General features: G+C 42.2%; 1 protein-coding gene across 15 annotated transcripts in view; it reads left to right on the forward strand.

Moving 5' to 3' along the window:
* The window catches only part of ABLIM1 (actin binding LIM protein 1), a 315,440-nt gene that overhangs the window by 288,169 nt on the left and 9,272 nt on the right, over positions 1-17,999 (forward strand). For 6 of the 15 annotated variants that reach the window (XM_075072521.1, XM_075072518.1, XM_075072523.1 and 3 more), the window contains 6 exons: positions 2,901-2,915; positions 6,444-6,548; positions 8,513-8,560; positions 10,896-11,042; positions 16,388-16,479; positions 16,637-16,742. In XM_075072521.1, the coding sequence (XP_074928622.1) occupies positions 2,901-2,915; positions 6,444-6,548; positions 8,513-8,560; positions 10,896-11,042; positions 16,388-16,479; positions 16,637-16,742 (513 nt within the window). The remainder of the gene's footprint in view (positions 1-2,900; positions 2,916-6,443; positions 6,549-8,512; positions 8,561-10,895; positions 11,043-16,387; positions 16,480-16,636; positions 16,743-17,999) is intronic. The other 9 variants (XM_075072519.1, XM_032764160.2, XM_075072527.1 and 6 more) reach the window with 5 other exon arrangements.

A 17,999-nucleotide genomic window follows, 5' to 3' on the forward strand; every position in this document is an offset into this window, starting at 1 on the left:
ATGTCTTTTATTGGAGCGACTTCTATTGGTGAAAGAGCTTACACAGAGCTCTTCCTCAGGTCCTGTAAGCATGAAAGTGTCTCTCACCAACAGAAGTAGATTCAATAAAAGATATTATCACACCCACCTTCTCTCTATTGTGTAAGGGAATCTAAATTGATATAATTTATATGCTGAAGAGTCAGAAGAAGGTGTACATTTTCTCTTCTTTAAAGTCCACCTTCCTGTTTGTTAGCACTCATCATGTGTGCATTATACCAACATAAACTCACTTAAGCCTGGTCGACATTTAAAGTTTAACTGTCTTGAAGAAGTGACCTAGTTATACCAGTAAAAGCTCTAGTGTTGACACAGTTATATGAATATAAGGCACTTTATACTGGTACAATGTATTTTGTTTTGCCAAACTAGATTAAGCTATACTGGTATAAGGACTCTTATGCCAATATATCTGTGTCTATCTACACTGGGGAAAGAGGTTTGCTGCTTTAGCTATGCAGCATATACAAGCACACGTCCATAGGCAAAACTTTGACCCCATTCTAGTCAATAGAAAGTTCCCATTGACTGGAGTGGGGCTAGAACTTTGCCCTCTCTGCCTAGAATTTTTCAGAGCTCTTCAAGAGCATTCCAGAGCCCCAGCAGGCTCATGGGTAAGCTGGGCCTCTGAGTTTAGAAGCATTGTGTGAGAGATCACCTGCCCTCCCAAAATGTGCCTGGCACTGTAGTGGTGACTTTAGGCCTGTGTTACCACATGAGGTCACATACACACAACCTCAATGTCACTCAGCACCATTCCCAAATGCCTGCATGTATGGTATTGACTCCAGTGCTCATAGGCTGCATCAGACATTGAGTGCTCTAACAGCCCTACCCTGGAAGAAGGCTGTGCTTTGGCTCAATTTCCTGGCTTTCTGCTCCACATAGGAAGTAGAGACCAGAAATCCTTACAAATTGGTGAACGGTGGCTCACCACAGCCTGAGGAGGGCTGCAAACTAGCAGGAGTTGTCCTGGCATGTCAGTGCAGTGGTTATTCAGAGATGCCAAGACTGTTATAACTTGACCAGGATCTGGATGTGACTGTGTAGTTGTTAGGCTGTGCCTGGTTCTGTGAGCTTGGCTCTATTTCTGCATGTAAGTCATGTGGCAGTCACCATAAAGATCTGGAACTGTCTAAAGTGGGGCTTCTTTGGTCATTGGCATCCCAGAATGCACTGAGCTATGAGCCAGGCATGGGATTCCTAGACTGCTGGCTGCAAGCCGGCCTTGCAAGCAAAGAAAGTAGCAGCAGTAATCAAGACAGAGGGCAGTAGGAGGATAGGGAATCTGCACGAGAAATGGCAATCTGTATATGCCTTCAGTCATTGATGCCTCTATGAGTGGGGCTAGGGTGACCAGACAGCAACTGTGAAAAATTGGGACGGGGTGGGGGGTAATAGGAACCTATATAAGAAAAAGACCCCAAAATAAGGACTGTCCCTATACAATCGGGACATCTGGTCACCCTAAGTGGGGCTAATGCTCAGCACAGGGGACCAGACTCATTCAATATTATACAAAAGTTTTTCCTGACTCTAAATGGTGATCAGCTGATTCCTGAAGCATAAGGTTACTTGAGCTTAGGAGGAGGATTAGTTAGTGAAAGGGAACAGATGGAAAGACTTAAGAAAAGGTCTCTGAATTCCACTTCCCAGACTGCCGCATCCCAATGATTTACATAAAGTAAAACCACTTCCGATTTTCTCCTCATCCCCTGCCCGTTAGAGTTCATATTCCTAGGGGTTTGTTTCCTTCAGTGCTGGCAAACTGAAGGTATGGCTACACTGCCAAAAGAAAGGTGTGTTCTTAGCTCAGGTTAGCTAACTTGGGTTAAAATAGTAGTGACGATGGTTGAGTTCCAGCCCAGACTCCCTAATGGGCTTTAATTTAAGCTGCTAACTTGAGTTAGAAGCTGAGTTGCTGTGTCTTCACTGCTATTCTAACCTGAGTAAGCTAACCCGAGTTAAGAACACATCTTTTTCTTCAGTGTATCCATTCCCTGAAGGGCTCCAGTGTGCTTTGTGGCTACATAACTAGAACTGCTGTACTGCTTTGGAAGTTTACAAAATGCCACAACACAGGTTTCTTTGAGACAATAGGAGACATGTTCCTTTGCAAACATGTAAGGAATCACAAACTACAAGCACACACATAATGGCTGCACATGAGCCATGGGTCATAGGGGTGCATGAAGAAGCAGGTGAGTAAGTCCATTTTTACACATACATGCACACTTTTTTCCTTATATTCCAAAGACAGACCATAGAGACAACTCTCACCCCAGAATTCTCTTTGATGTCCATTATGTATGTTACTCTGGAAGTATCATGATAAGGAACACTTGCTTCCTGGAGCAGCATTCCCTAGTGCAGTGGCTTTCCATTTGAGCACCCTTCTCCCATTTGGTTGCATGACCCCTGATACCTGTTGGGGTTGAGGACCCCTGTCCTAGAGGTTTTGAAAATGAAGCACACTATAGATTTCACTGGCTACTGCTGGGTTTTCCCATTCCATCATAATCATGTTCTCCTTTTTAGTTGAATTTCACGGCTGATTTCATTTATCCAGTTCAAAGAAATTCTCCTCAGCAAGGAGCCCTTGGTATGTTTGGAGTGAGGAGAAAAGTAATTTAATTCTGCTGAAAGAATGACCCACCTTCTGGTCATTACAGTTCAGATGATGTTCTGCATGTCTGGAAAAGATGTTCCCCAGTAGACCCCCAGATTGAGGTCACTATCATGGCTTAGGTCTCAGAGCTGATAAGGACCACCTTCCATTTCTGTTAATCCATTATGTTCTCATTTCATCCTTATTTTTTACTGGGCTGTGTTTACACTTTTTTTCCCCATCTTCCTTGCAGCTTCATTCTACATAGGTATGTCATGTCTCGCCCATGTGATTATCCTCATGCATGCTGGGTGGGTGTGATGGCTTTTTTTCTCACTATCTCAAAATCTGCATGTTTTTCTTTAAACTCAAGTGCTGAATTAACAAATTTTCCATTGCTGTCTAGCGAGATGTTAAATGGCAATAGACTTAATGTAGTGGTGTTGCAGTCATCCATTACCATCTGGGTGGGAGGTTGGCCAAACTCTCTCACTACATCACCAAATTGCTGCCTATTATCAGGGGGAATTAGGAGACCAGGTGTTAGCGTCCCAACCATTCTAACAGGGCTGAATCTCAGTCTATAGTGCTCTGGCCCTCAGACAGGGTAGACTAACGAGCAGTCTATGGGCTCTGGCCCTCAGGCAGGGCAGAGCAGTGGATAGTTCAGGGACCCAGACCCTCAGGGAGGGTGGGGCACCAAACCGTCTAAGAACTTAACCCCCAGGCAGGGCAGAGCAGTGAATAATCTAGCATCCTAGCTCTGGCGGATGGTAGGCTAACACAGGCCTCCTGACCTATAGTGGGGCCTGAAGGGTCGCAGCCCAGAGCCCTAATAGAAGCAGAGTGTTCTGCCACTGAGTCAGCGGGGAATCCAGCCGCAACACACTGACGTGGGTTCAGGCAGCAGCACAGCCAGACTGTGGTCTGCTGTCCCTAGGCTATTTCCTACTACCCCTACATTTGGTACCTTGGCTCCATGGGTGTCCTTAGCCTTCTCGGGGTAGATAGGCAATGGCAGTTCTGGCAGCTCCGTTGTGAACACAGGTTCCTCTAGGAACAGGGCACTACTTGTCTCAGCAGCCTGCAGCGAGCAGCAAGCGTCTGTCTCCCTCAGTGTCTCAGCCCCAACTGAGCTGGAGGCTCCGCCTTTTATAATTCCCGTCCCACCTTCCCACTTCCAGCAGGAGGGACAAGTCTGGTCTGGCTCCACCTACCTGGGCACAGGTGGTGGTGCCTCCCCCTCTGGGTCAGAGGGAGGCCAGACCACCTCACTACACGTAACCATTTATGGACACTATTCAAAGCAATACGTAAAGATTTAGGGCAAATGCTGTGTCAGAATACAGTTTTATTTGCCTAGAAATTCTTCCTTCTTTTCACTCTGTATCACATCATACATCACATATATGATGCAGAGCCAGTATAATGTATGTGTTGTACCTACTGGTGCTCTTCTTGCTAAAATACTAGTGTTCATAAACCCTTTTTTCTTAAGAGCCATCATGGTCTAAGTCTCTCAGCAAATCAAGCTATAATTCTATATAACTCTTCTCAGCAGATTTGACCATATAACCAGGTTCTTGAGAGTAAATGATTTGTTGTAACACAGAACTCCACTTTCTCAAATAGCGGCCGCTGCTGTAACAATATCTGAAGCTTTTACGCAGCACTACAAGGCTCTGGTACAAAAGTGCTGTGAAGTGCACCATTCTCTGCAATAGTGGTTAGGGTTTTCCTTCTATCCACAGAAGTATTATTCATCACTAGCAAAAGGTGTCACTGGGAAGACATTACAGAGGAACCTCCGAGAATAAAATAGAATGGAAATATCTGTGAAGCAACAAGTGCAGGGAGACCTGGTTCAATTCAAGTTACTCTATCAATAGGGTCTGTTCTATAACTTATTAGTTACATCATCTGGGTTCCTAGACATGGGGTTATCCAGCACAGTTTAATCAATGTGATTGTGCTTACTAATTTCTAGTGAATATAAAAAGGGGTGTAGATTGGATTCTTCAGGTTATTTACAGAACAGCTAATTATTTATAGAGGCACTAACACCTTCACATTCTTGCAAAGCCACCCTCAGCCTTACTCCAGACACAGCAGTCAATGATCTCCAAGGTTCTTCCATGCACAGAGAAAAGAGGTGTGAACTAGTGGCCTGAGCACAGGATTGATAGTGAGAACCAGATCTCCTAACCCTGGCTTGAATACTAGTTTCCAGTGGCTTTACTCCAGTCACTTCACTATATATCAGTTTTCTCATCTGTCAAAATGGTGATGACAATATGAAAGTCAGCCACATCCCACCTTGATGCCATGTTGTCATCAACATTCAGCAGGTAAAATGTACCGCTTGACAGCAAGGTGTGGATTGCAAGCTTAACTCACAAAAAAAACATCATTTTAAACTTGCTTCTTTGCTTGCTGCAGGACTGCATAGTTCAAGAAGTCTCTTCTGATTACCCTTTCTCATGAAATGTTTTTCCTGCTAAATGCACGACTGCTCCCAACAAGTGGGAGCAGGAAGAGGGAATGACATGTCTGCATGCAAGTTTAAAATATGTCAAATTAGCTATGTGTTGAGATTTACAGTGGGGGTGACAGTCAACAGAACACTGATCTTAATGAAAAGGAGTTTACAATGTTCTAATAGAAAGAAGTTTCTGTCAGAAGCCAACATAACCAAAATGATATATTCACAGAGTGTAACTTCAGAACACATTATGTCCTTGAATTGCCACACACAGATAACCATATCACTTTTAATAACCATGCATTCTGCTACTCCTAGCTGATATGTAGTTTTCCAAATTAGGCATTGGCTGAACAGTACTCAGCAACATTGAACTTAAAATAGGAGAACCACAGCACATGGAACATCTGATGGCACAGCACATTCGGGGACTGTGTAGCAAGACAGGACCAAACGATCATAGTAGTACATATACTAGTTTGCACATGCATTTGTATGGACAAATTTTGTGCATGCAGATCATGCCCAAATACAGTGTTTGTGCATCAATTCATCATGTGCATAAACAAGTCATAAAGGATGCAAATGACTTCCTTAAGCACAGATGGAGGCAGTCATGTCTCTGGCTCATTTCAGCAACCTTCAGGTTGCCTGAGTTAACATGGTGGATCTGCAGGAGGGGAAGGAATGTTCCAGTCAGAACAGTTGTATAATGAAGACCTAAGTTTAAGAATTTTAACTCCTATGTGGCTAAGCTAATAGATTTGTGGGGAACAATGCTCTGAAATGGCCTACGTGACCTAACAGCTCTTTTCCTTCTCTAATGTATGTGCTCCTTTAATTTAGGGAATTATATTCCAGCTGCCAACATCTGCTTCTACATGCTTGGAAACCAGTTTCATTTTGGGTTTGCATGTCAACTACTATACCACATGCCTGTAACTTATAACCAAAACTGTCAACCTCTGAACCATGGCCAAATAACCTTTCATTCCTCTCTCCCGTCCTGCCCATCTAACCACCAGGCTGCCAACACACAGCTCCGACATGCATGCCGTCAGAATGAATGTGAGCTGCTTAAAACTCAACTCCAGTCTGAACGTGAATCTCTGTCTCTGCAGGAATATTGAAAAGCAAAGTCATTCAGTGCTAGTCAAGTCTGTTGAATATTGTTTGTTTTTTAGTTCTGCTTTAAACCTCTCTTCCTCCCTGGAGTTTTTGAGTTGACCGTCTTTTGATTGGGTTTTTATTATGCTTGCTTCTTTATCACTCTCCCTTTTCTCATTTTTGTTTTCTCCATTCTTCTCATTGGAGGCAATGAGCCGTCCAGCGGTCGGAACTCCCCTGTCCCTTATCGGCCAGACAGCCGCCCTCTAACTCCAACTTACGTTCAGGCCCCTAAACATTTCCATGTTCCAGGTAGGAGCTGGCACTCTGTGTCTTGGTGTCCTGTCACAGTGTAGAATGTAGCCTTTGTCATCTCTGTCTTGTCTCCATTATTTCATGCTGGTTTACTTAGTATGCGCACAGTGTTCTGACTCACAGGGACCTGCTTCCGACCTTGCTGAGAGGAGTCTTCTGTTTAGCAAGTGTGAAGAGATGGATTGTGGCTTTATCTTGCCCTGTGCTTCAGCATTAGAAATGGGTTGTGATTCGGTGTTAGTCCATAGACAGTGAGCTGACCATTTAGGGCCTGATCCTTCTCACTTCCCCAAGCTCTGAGCCATGCTTGGAAGAGTTACTCCTGACCTATACTAGTGTATGTGAGAGACAAGGGGGACTGGAGCAGTTATGATGCTATCCAGCAAGAGCAGTTAAATCTAAGCATGCTCATGATTTTCATATCTGATAAAGGCAACTCCTGACTTGCTTTGTCTTGAGCAAGACCATTCCAAGTCAGGTTTGGGGTTGTTTTTTTTTAAACTGGATGAGAAAAATTCTTTTTTTGTTTTTGTACAATAACTTTACTTCCCTTACAAGGATACATAAAGTCACCATGCCCTGTTTACAAGGGACAGACTGTTTTAAGTCAAATTTACCTACCACTTTTCCACTGTGGAAAAGTTTCCTGTTCCTGTATTTAGATGAGGGAAAGTCTGTATTTATAACTTTCCAGTGTAGGCAGGTGGGAATCTATCGCATGACTTAAATACCCTGGTAGCGTTTACAGATAGGTTATTCAAGTAGAGACAGTGGTCCACTAGCAGGAACAAAAATATGCCTCTGTGTCTCTGTGTTCTGAATTTGCCTAGTTTAGTCAGTGATGTCGGACATTGTCAGACAGGATTTACTTTAATTTTCATAGATTTGTAAGGTTCCTTTCCTTGATGCCAAAGATAAAGTTGTCTCCTTTAGCACTTTCATTGGACCCATGATGTGCATTGTATGCTTCTAAACATTTTCTGTGATAGTTGTACTAATGTAACCACAATCTATATTATACAGTAGCAAATGGTTATTTTGCAATGCAGATTTTCAGCCCCTTATAGAACTCATTATGCATAATGGGATTCTGATACTTGGTTTTTCACTGTAGCATTAATTTTGGATCACCTTGCGTGTTGTTTTTGTGAAGAACTTGTAAGTTTTTTTAGAATGAACCTTTGCTTGTTACTAAATCAGCATCTGTTTGTTAAAAAAAAAAAAAAATTCCCAGTTCTTGGAAGAGGTTGCCATAGAAATACTGCGTAAGACTTCTGGGGTTTGCAATTAAAATCTAATGCATAATGACGATATGCTGTACAATATTTGTCACATAGAAATGCTTTTAATGTGCCCATATTGTGGTTCGGTATTAACACTACATTAGTTAGCATTGCATGGAGCATCTCTCTGGCCCAGTGCAGTACAATAGTTGGCTGTTCTTCAAAATGGCAGTCTAGACTGCATGGTCAGTAGGTTCTAATGTGAATTGTAGGTTCACTGCATTGCTCTCTACGCTCTGTCCAACTCATTGGTTGGAGAGGAAATTAAGCTACTATTGCTGAAGCACAATTTTCCAGAACGTAGTCATTTGGGATTGCTGTCCCCAAATTGCTTACATACTCATCCTCAAAATATCTCCTTTGCTTGCATTTCTTCTATAACCTTTATGTTACTAATAAACTTCTAAATATTTAAAATGAATGGCTCCTGACTTAGATGCATCAACATGTTGCAAAATAAATGGCAAAAGATTTCATACCACATGTCTGTGACTTTTCACCTGTTCCAGTATTTTCTCGAGTAATCCAGCTATATGTAATGCTGGAGTTAGCTTTCTGGCTTCTTCCTGTGCTAACTCCTTGGTTTAGTGTGTCTATTGGTTTGGTATTGGGGTTTTTCTTTTATTCATAGCTGAAGTCTTCCCCATATTCACACATTTCTACTTTTTAATTCCACAGATCAAGGCATCAACATTTACAGGAAACCACCCATCTATAAACAACATGGTAAACCCTCTTACCTCTCTGTATTTCCTTAGTAGGAGCGTCTGCTCAATTAAACATTTGTACAGCATAGCAGAAAACACCCGGTGTTTCACATACACATTACAAATTGGAAATATTCATTTAAAAACAGCTTTTATTGGACAAATTGCCAAGTAAAAAGAATGAGTGGAATCTTGGGCTCAATGAAGTTGATGATAAAACTCCCGTTGATTTATGTGGGACTAGAATTTCACCTTGTGTCTTTAACATGATTTAGGTACTGTACCTATTCCCACAGGAATTCATCATGGTAAAACTGATTTTTCAACAGGAGGGTCTCAGCCTTTGTTTCAAGCAAATAAAGTACAACTCTTTGCTTCCCCCGTGAAGATGGAGATTTTTATTGGCAGCCCAGTATTCCAAATGTAAATTTACTAGAAGAGCTAAGAACGAGTAGAATTGTTGAAAGTGTTATATGCAGTGTATCTCTGGGGAGAATGATTTGACTGTCAAAGCCAGTGAAGCAGCTTGTATAGCAAAATCTGTTTGTTTTTCCAATATTCAGTTTCACTGCTACTTTAAACCTCTTTCCAAGCTGCCCATTGTTTTAGCATTCCTCATCATAATCATAAAGATAGGACCAGCCAACTGATTTGCCACTGCCTGATGCTATGGAACATGGTCCCTGTTATTACTGAATTCATACACTGTTGCCTTCTGCTGTGAATATAGAGTGTTTAATAGGAAAAGGCTTTTTTATGTGGGTAAAGCACACGTGACTATACTTCCTGAGGGAATTCTTGCATTTGCCTGTGGAGATCCTACACCAACCAGTGTAGTTTCTTTGTAGAATTAGGTAACAGATGGAAAGAATCATAAGTTTTAGATGAGCAGCTAATAGAGAGCAGCTGAGCACACAAGGAGGAAAAAATAGAGACCTAGTTTAGAAACCAGAGTCCCATTAATGCAGATTGAGCCTCTTTTTTTAAAAAAATTATTTTAAACCATATTCTCATTTTAAAAATTTCCTTAATATCATTTGGGAGGGGGGTTATGGTTTTAATGTGTCTTCTCACCCTCTCATTAACACGTGAATGTTTAACCACTGACCTCACCAATTCTAATATGTAAGTACTGTTTGAAGTCATGCTTTTGTCATCACCCTGACCAGCTTCCCCAGATTTCTCTATGTTCATGCATAGAACCTTCCCCGTCTTAAAATTGCCAACAGTCCCGGTACACATTAAGACAGATATTTTCAATGCGGCCTAAAGGATTTGGATGTGAAATTCCTGTTAATTGTAATGGGAATAAGGGCATTTCAATTCCTTGTGTTGCTTTGACAATCTCAGACTAAAGCCATAAACATTAAAATTTAATGAATCCATTATTGAAAAACATCTGCCTCGGCTTCCTAGTTGCTTGTCTTAGCAGATGTCTTTCAATGAAAGTAGGTCCAGGGATCATCTTCTAATTTGATGTTCAAAAAGAAAATGATTTGACTGAGGCTGATACTTTGCATTTTAGGAAGTAACCAGGGTGTTTTTAATACAAAGTAAAACACTCCATTTTTTTTTGTTTGGTTGAAGGTCAACAAATAAAAACCACAATGCACATCCCTGCATTATATGATCATTTAAAAAGACTTTGGCCCAGATCTGAATTCTAGATTTGTGCCACGCTACTGAGAATAAGACTCTGGAATTCCTGATGAATTTTTTTTAAATACTGTATAGTACCATGGTAAATTTCATTTCTGAAGACTATCTCCTTGCTGAGTTGATCTGAACAAAATTTAATGTTTATTACTAAACTCAAGCTCATTTTTGTTGCTGAACATGAATGAGTTACTAGACGCAGCAGAGTTGTTCGAGTGGTAAACGCCTTTCTCTACTTGCTGCAGACCCCTTCACTGTTGCAATTTTTCACAGAAGCATAGGAAATGTTTTTAAATGTGGTGGAATTAAAATTAGTGCAGATCCACTAAACTATTCCTGGTTTCTTCTCCTAAAGGGAAGACAAGCCAGCACACTGAAGTCTTCATTAATGATCAGCTGTCGTCAGGAGATACAGCACAATACTGCTTGACGTATTTGCTTGAGTTCCCTCTATCTGTCTAATCATTCTAACAGTGTGCTACTCCAGTGAAATCCTGTATTTTGTGAAGTAGAAGGAGAGCATGAATTTGATTCTAAGACATTTATGAGGGGAAGAAGCTGAAACTAGGAAACCAAAAGATCAGTGCATACACTTTTAATAACTAACTACTGTGGAGTATGAAATATTAACAAAGTAAGGAAAACCATGACACTGATGTAGGCTATAACATACCTAAGTTCCCCTGATTACCATCTAGATGCAACTGCTTTGGCAGCACAGAGCAAGTCCTCCGAGGATATCATCAAGTCCTCCAAGTTCCCAGCAGCCCATGCTCCAGCACCCAACGAGATACCAAAGATTGAGACAGACCACTGGCCAGGTCCTCCCTCACTTGCGGCTGTAGGTATGCAAAAAAAAAAAAAATGAACTAAGTGACATGGATTAAGAGGTACATATAAATAAATTAGACTAATATTGAAACTGTAAGCTCTCGGGGGCAGGAGCTGTTTACCTCTGTTCACCACATAGCACATTGAGGCCTTGAATCTGATTGGGGCCTGATCTGTGCATGCCTGTGCTATAAATACTAATAGCAAAGAAAACAGGTCTCATAAAAACTTTGGGACTGTTAACATGAACATTCTCCCATAGAGGAGATACGTACTGTGCAATTGGCTGTGGGCGGTTCAATGTCTTGAATGCATCATAGAAGCCTGACATCTTTCAGTTATTATTTATTTCACATTCTAGTTCTATGCTAACAGTAAATATAATTGTAAAGAATGTCATTTCTCTGGCCATTTAGCTTTTTCTGTGGCAATGATGAGCACTGTGAAGGAACAGTCATTGCATAGATACCTTCTGAATGAGACTATTGTAAAAGTTGTGTTTCTCATCTATGCCGTATCCACAGAATGATTATCTTTCTTTTCCATGTCACTACACTGCAGTGTCTCATTCATTGTGTTTTTCTTTGAATCACATACACAATCATTTCTTTTATTTGTCTTTTTCTTTGTGCTTGTGATGATTCCTGACCAGGAGGGATGCTAGACAGCTAATTTAAACATTACTTCTTCAGAGATGCACAGAGCAAACTCTTTAGGTTGGTTATTTCAGTTTTGGGTGAAGAGTTTGACACTCCACAGTACATTCCGTGTAGCTGTTCATAGAACCATAACAAGAGTTAGGAAGTCAGTGGTTTGAGATGAGGCAATTAATATGAATGGCTAATTTAGAAGGAATCAATTCACGAGAAATAGCTTCTGCCTGCCAACTGAAACTTCACAACCTGCAACATCAAATCGACAATTCATGGGTATTTTTAATCTTTCATTATAACAATGATAATTATAACGTGATGTGTTGTTTATATGTGATGGATTCCTAGTTGACCACTTTGGTCATCCCCTCCTCCCAGTCCATTACCCACTTGCCAATGGACTGTATCTTCATTGTTACTATTTTAAATAAAATTGCTTCATACATTGGTTCTCAGGTTGCTTTATTTTTCCTGAGAAACTAAACATGACTGTGCAGAAACTATATTGGCCCTAATGCATTCAGGGCTTTTCTGTACTTGGCAATAAGTGCATCATTTACATATTAATTAACATGATTAAAAACAAACTCTTGAGTCTGTGGGTATGTCTACACGACGGGATTATTCCGATTTTACATAAAACGGATTGTATAAAGTCGAGTGTACACGGCCACACTAAGCACATTAATACGGCAGTGTGCGTCCATGTACCGAGGCTAGCATCGATTTCCGGAGCATTGCACTGTGGGTGGTTAGCTATCCCGTAGCTATCCCATAGTTCCCGCAGTCTTCCCCGCCCATTGGAATTCTGGGTTGAGATCCCAATGCAAAAACAGTGTTGCGGGTGATTCTGGGTAAATGTCGTCACTCAATCTTTCCTCCATGAAAGCAATGGCAGACAATCATTTCACGTCCTTCTTCCCTGGATTGCCCTGGCAGACGCCATAGCATGGCAACCATGGAGGCCGTTTTGCCTTGTCACTGTCACCATATGTGTACTGGATGCTGCTGACAGACGCGGTACTGCAGTGCTACACAGCAGCATTCATTTGCCTTTGCAAGGTAGCAGAGACGATTGCCATCGCTATTGCACCGTCTGCCATTGTAAATTGGCAATGAGATGATGGTTATCAGTCTTTCTGTACCGTCTGCTGCTGTCAGGTGCTCCTGGCTGGCCTCCTGAGGTCGGCCGGGGGCGTTGGTCAAAAATGGAAGACTCCCCGGTCATTCCTTCTTTATGTTTGTCTAAAAATAGAGTCAGTCCTGCCTAGAATATGGGGCAAGTGTCAGAGCCCCAAAGATCCCGCAGAAATGATGAGCTGCATGCCATTCTAGGGGTACCCTTGCAACAACCCCACCCATTGCTTCTCTCCCCCAACCCTCCTGGCTACCATGGCAGTGTCCCCCCATTTATGTGATGACGTATATAAAAATGCAGGAATAAGAAACACTGACTTTTTAGTGAGATAAAATGAGGGGAGAAGCCTCCAGCTGCTATGATAGTCTGGGCAGGACATTAAAGGGTGTGGGGGAGGCACGCAGCCTCCCACTGCTATGATAGTCCAGGCAGTACAGAATTTTTCTGTAGACATGAAAGGGGGGCGCTGATAGAGCTCAGTCTCCAGTTACTAATGAGGACGGTTACTAGCCGTTTGGTACCGTCTGCCGGGAATGACCAGGAGTCATTTCCATGTTTACCCAGGCACCCCCAGCCAACTCACTGAGGCCAACCAGGAGCTATGCCACAGGCTGATGATGACAATGGATAGCAATCATATTGTCTGTCTGCCACCGGAAAGGGATGTTGTGGTTCAGCGCTGCAGCGCTCCGTCTACCAGCACCTGCAGTATACATAGGGTGACATTGAAAAAAGGCGAGAAACGATTTTTCCTCTTTCTTTTGGGGGGGGGGAGGTTAAATTGACGACATATACCCTGAAACACCCGGGAAAATGTTTTTGACCTTTAGGCATTGGGAGGTCAGCCAAGAATGCAAATGCTTTTTGGAGACTGCAGGGACTGTGGATAGCTGGAGTCCTCAGTACCCCCCCTCCTCCCTCCATGAGCGTCCATTTGATTCTTGGCTTCCATTACGCTTGTTACACAGCACTGTGGTGTGGCTTCTGTCTATCACAGCCTGGAGATTTTTCAAATGCTTTGTCATTTCGTCTTCTGGAACGGACTCTGATAGAACAGATTTGTTTCCCCATACAGCGATCAGATCCAGTATCTCTGTACGGTCTAGCTGGAGCTCTTTTTGGATTTGGGACTGCATCGTCACCCGTGCTGATCAGATCTCCATGCGGGCAAAAGGAAATGCAATTCAAATGTTCGAGGGGCTTTTCCTGTCTACCTGGCCAGTGCATCCAAGTTCAGATTGCTTTCCAGAGCGGACACAATGGTGCATTGTGGGATACCGCCCGAGGCCAATACCAGTCAATTGCAGCACACTAACCCTAATCCGAATACCGATTTCAGCGCTACTCCCCTCGTCGGGGAGGATACAGAAATTGGTTTAAAGAACCCTTTAATCGATATAAAGGGCTTCATTGGTTTGGACGGTGTCAGGGTTAAATCGGTTTAACGCTGCTAAATTTGGTTTAAACGCGTAGTGTAGACACAGACTTGTGTTAGTTGGTTGCCTGATTTACTGAGTCTGATGTTTTCCATATAGAGTTAAACTGGACCAAACAATTAAAAAAAAAAAAATGTGTATTCTCGCTATTCTGCAGAAAACTCTACAGAAAGACTGAGCAAGAATGGCATGTCTAGCAAACAAATCTAACCTCTGTCACCTTTTTAGCTACCTCCACGCTAGCACCATTTACAGTCCCTGTATAACATGTGTGTTGAATTTAAGCATCCTAATGGTTCAGTTGCAGGTTTGGTTTTTACTCAGAAACTCCCATTTGATTAAAGAGAATTGACTGAATTAGAGGAATGGATTGAAAAATTAGTCAGAATTCAGGAATTGGCCCACAGAGGTAGAACTAACTGCTATCATCAACACTGCCTGTAAGCCTGTGTACATGTCATTCATGACTAGATTCTCAAAAAATCATTGAATCTGAATCTCATTTACACCCGGCTTCTTTACTTTGGCGGTCCAAATTGGCCACAAAGTGGATTGAAATGTAATTCATACCTACTTTGAGTCCCCTCCATGCTGTCAGAGTGGGGAAATTGGGTTCTAGAGCCATTTTGGGTACATGGACCAGTGCTTTTAAGGTCAGCCTCTGTGACTGGTGATCTAGGTTTCACCTCTCTGTTGTGATTGCAAGCTTCTGTGCTAGGTCTTGTATGGTATCTAGCCCCACTCGAACCTTAGAGTCCAAAAAAATGGGGTACACACATGAATTCTCTAAGCTTAATTACCACTTAAATCTGATTAGCTGCCACCACACCAAAGTATAGTGTTATGGGCACTCTGTTCCCCAAAAACCTTCCCTGGGGACACCAAGACCAAATTCCCTTGAGCTCCAACAAAGGGGAATTAAACATTTCCCTTCCCCCCTTCTTCTTCCTCCCAGATCTTTCCGCCCCTGGGTACACTAGAGATCACCGTGATTTCAAACTCCTGAATCACAACACAGAGAGAATGGTCCTCCCCCCCTCCTTTTTTGCCCACCCAGAGGCAATACAGATTCAGCTCCGTGAATCTAAAAACAAGAGGAATTCTTTCCCTCCTCCTCTCTCTTTCTCCAAAATTCCTGGGGATAGACTCAGTTCTTGAGTCACAATAAGGGAAAAATCACTCAGGTCTAAAAAAGAAAGCTTTAATAAAGAAATAAAGTAAAAATTATCTTCTGTAAATCAAGATGGAATAACAGGGCCTTCAGCTTATAGACACTAGAGAGAAACTCCTCCCAGCACAAATACAAAGTAAATACTTCAGCAAACTACATATTTATAAATAAGAACAATCAAAAAGAAAACCTGCTTTTATCCTGATACTTACTAAAATTAGAACAGAAGAGATTTTTCAGAAGAGGAGGATCTGCTTACATGTCTGGTCTCTCAAACCCAAGAGAACACGGACAAAAGAACACAAACAAGGCTTCCCTCCCGCAGGATTTGAAAAGTATCTTGTCTCCTGATTGGTCCTCTGGTCAGGTGTTCCAGGTTCACTGTTTGTTAACCCTTTACAGGTGAAAGAGATATTAATCCTTAACTATCTGTTTATGACAGTCCTAGAACACCACTGCTGCTCTCTTTCTATTCACTTGTGCATGTGCTAAGCAAGTGTGAAGCTTTAGCTACTCCAATCTTGCAGTGGTGAAACTGGGACTTTAAACAGCTCCAGTCTCATTACTATGTAAGTGGGTTTTGGAATAGCCCAAACTCCATTTCTAGTTAGAGCATGTGCATATCTGGGGAGGTGGAGTGCACTGCCTAGTGCAGCCAAGGGCTTCTAAGCCTAAACTGATAAGGAAGCCTAAACAGTTTGGGAATCAATGTTCTGTTTAATATAACGTCACACTGTGGATAGTGTGAGACCAGAAGGGTGCTGGCAGTGGGTGGACTTGCTCAGTGTTCATTTTGGGTTAAGGATGGATTTTGAAAAGGCTTTGGAAGCTACTGGCAATCTTTGCATTTTTTTATTTAGCAAACTAAGTTAGGTTGTACCAAATAGTAGACCTTAAGTCTCTGGTGTGGTGGGACTGATATGAGAAAACTCTCTTTGTACCACGGTTTTTATGGAAGCAGGAGCCGACATGAGACGCAGATCAAGTGGCAGAGAGGAAGAAGATGAAGAGCTCCAGAGACGTCGGCAGCTACAGGAGGAGCAGCTCATGAAGGTTGTTATAGCCTTATCTTAATAATATTTCCGAATCTTCAAAATCCTCCACTGTGCACCATGGACAGACTTTTCATAAGCAATTTCAGCTGTTTTTTAATAAACCAATCCACCAGTGTATTTTGCTTATATATATTTTTTTCTCTTCCTATTTATAGCTTAACTCAGGTCTGGGGCAATTGATTTTAAAAGAAGAAATGGAAAAGGAGACTCGCGATAGGCCACCTCTTTCAGCCAGTCGTTATGATTCTCCAATTAATTCATGTAAGCAACAGAGGTGAAAACTATCTCTAACTTAGAGAGAGTTTGGTCCATGGAAGCCTACATGGTGTGTGCCTGGATACTGGGCTTTCACTCCTGAAAACCTTGATCTGTACCTATTGGCGTTATTGTTTAATCTAGAAATAATACTAAATTGACGAATTTAGAAGGAACTTCTTGGAGGATAACTCCTTATATACATGTGTGATGCAAAGTTTGGCCCTGGTAACTGCACTGCGGACACTTATCACAAACTAGTGGGCTAGCTTATTAAATTACAACAAACTAAACACACCTTGCCTAAACTTGAGCTTCACATAGCCTTTTAACCTTTCCCACGGGAGGAGAGGGGAAGAGGAAATCAGCAATGCCTTAGAGAGCAGGGCAACACATTCCAAAGCGCTGGATCCTAGCACGTCAATGTCTGTGTATCTAAGCTAGCATTGCAATTGGATGCATTACATTCCAGAGAAAAGGCAAAAGTATCAGCTGTGCTTAAATGTTTGCTTACAGAGAGGTGAGTGATGCAGCCAAGAGTTTGGCCTTTTTTCTATATATATTTAATATATTATTTTATCCGTGGTGCACCTATATGCCCTTCTCAGAGCTCCAAGGATTATTCCTCATGTGTTTTACTTCATTCTCCTTGCCCTCAGGGCCTTGCATCATAAGTCTGCTCCAAGCCAAGAAAAGTCAAGAGCAGCTCACTGTGGAACCTGCCATTGCCACTACTCCATCATCCTAGTGGATGGCTGCACAACAAAATAGGACTCTCTGTTTTTCCCCGTTATATGAGTAGGCTGTCTCTACAGCCCTGCCAGCCCCTATTGGTCAGGGAGAGAAGGACCAGGCTAAGGTTCCAGTCATGGTCTTGGGACTGGGGTCGTTATAATAATATCAGTGCTCACAAAGATGAGTAAATGCACTAGCTAGAATGTCACCTTATAGGAGACCTCTCCGTGCCTATCTGTACTGTTACATCAGTGCTAATCTGTAACACCTCTGCTTTTTGTGTGAGATCTGTGGACTGCTGGTCAGACAAATTCGTGCCATCGTCGACATCCCTTATCTCCAGAACATCTTGTCCTTTGTACCTCCTCCTATTTTTTTTAAAATGTCTCCTTAAACCAGAGACTGCAAAGGCAGCATATGTGGGTGGCTGAGGAAGCGGAGAGGGGTGCTAATTGTGGGGAAAAGAGAAGAAAGTCCCTGTAACAGAAAATAAATTACAATGTTAACTCCAGAGGTGCTACTGGAGGA

Source organism: Chelonoidis abingdonii, chromosome 15 (assembly GCF_003597395.2).
Source record: "Chelonoidis abingdonii isolate Lonesome George chromosome 15, CheloAbing_2.0, whole genome shotgun sequence".
Classification (NCBI taxonomy): domain Eukaryota; kingdom Metazoa; phylum Chordata; order Testudines; family Testudinidae; genus Chelonoidis; species Chelonoidis abingdonii.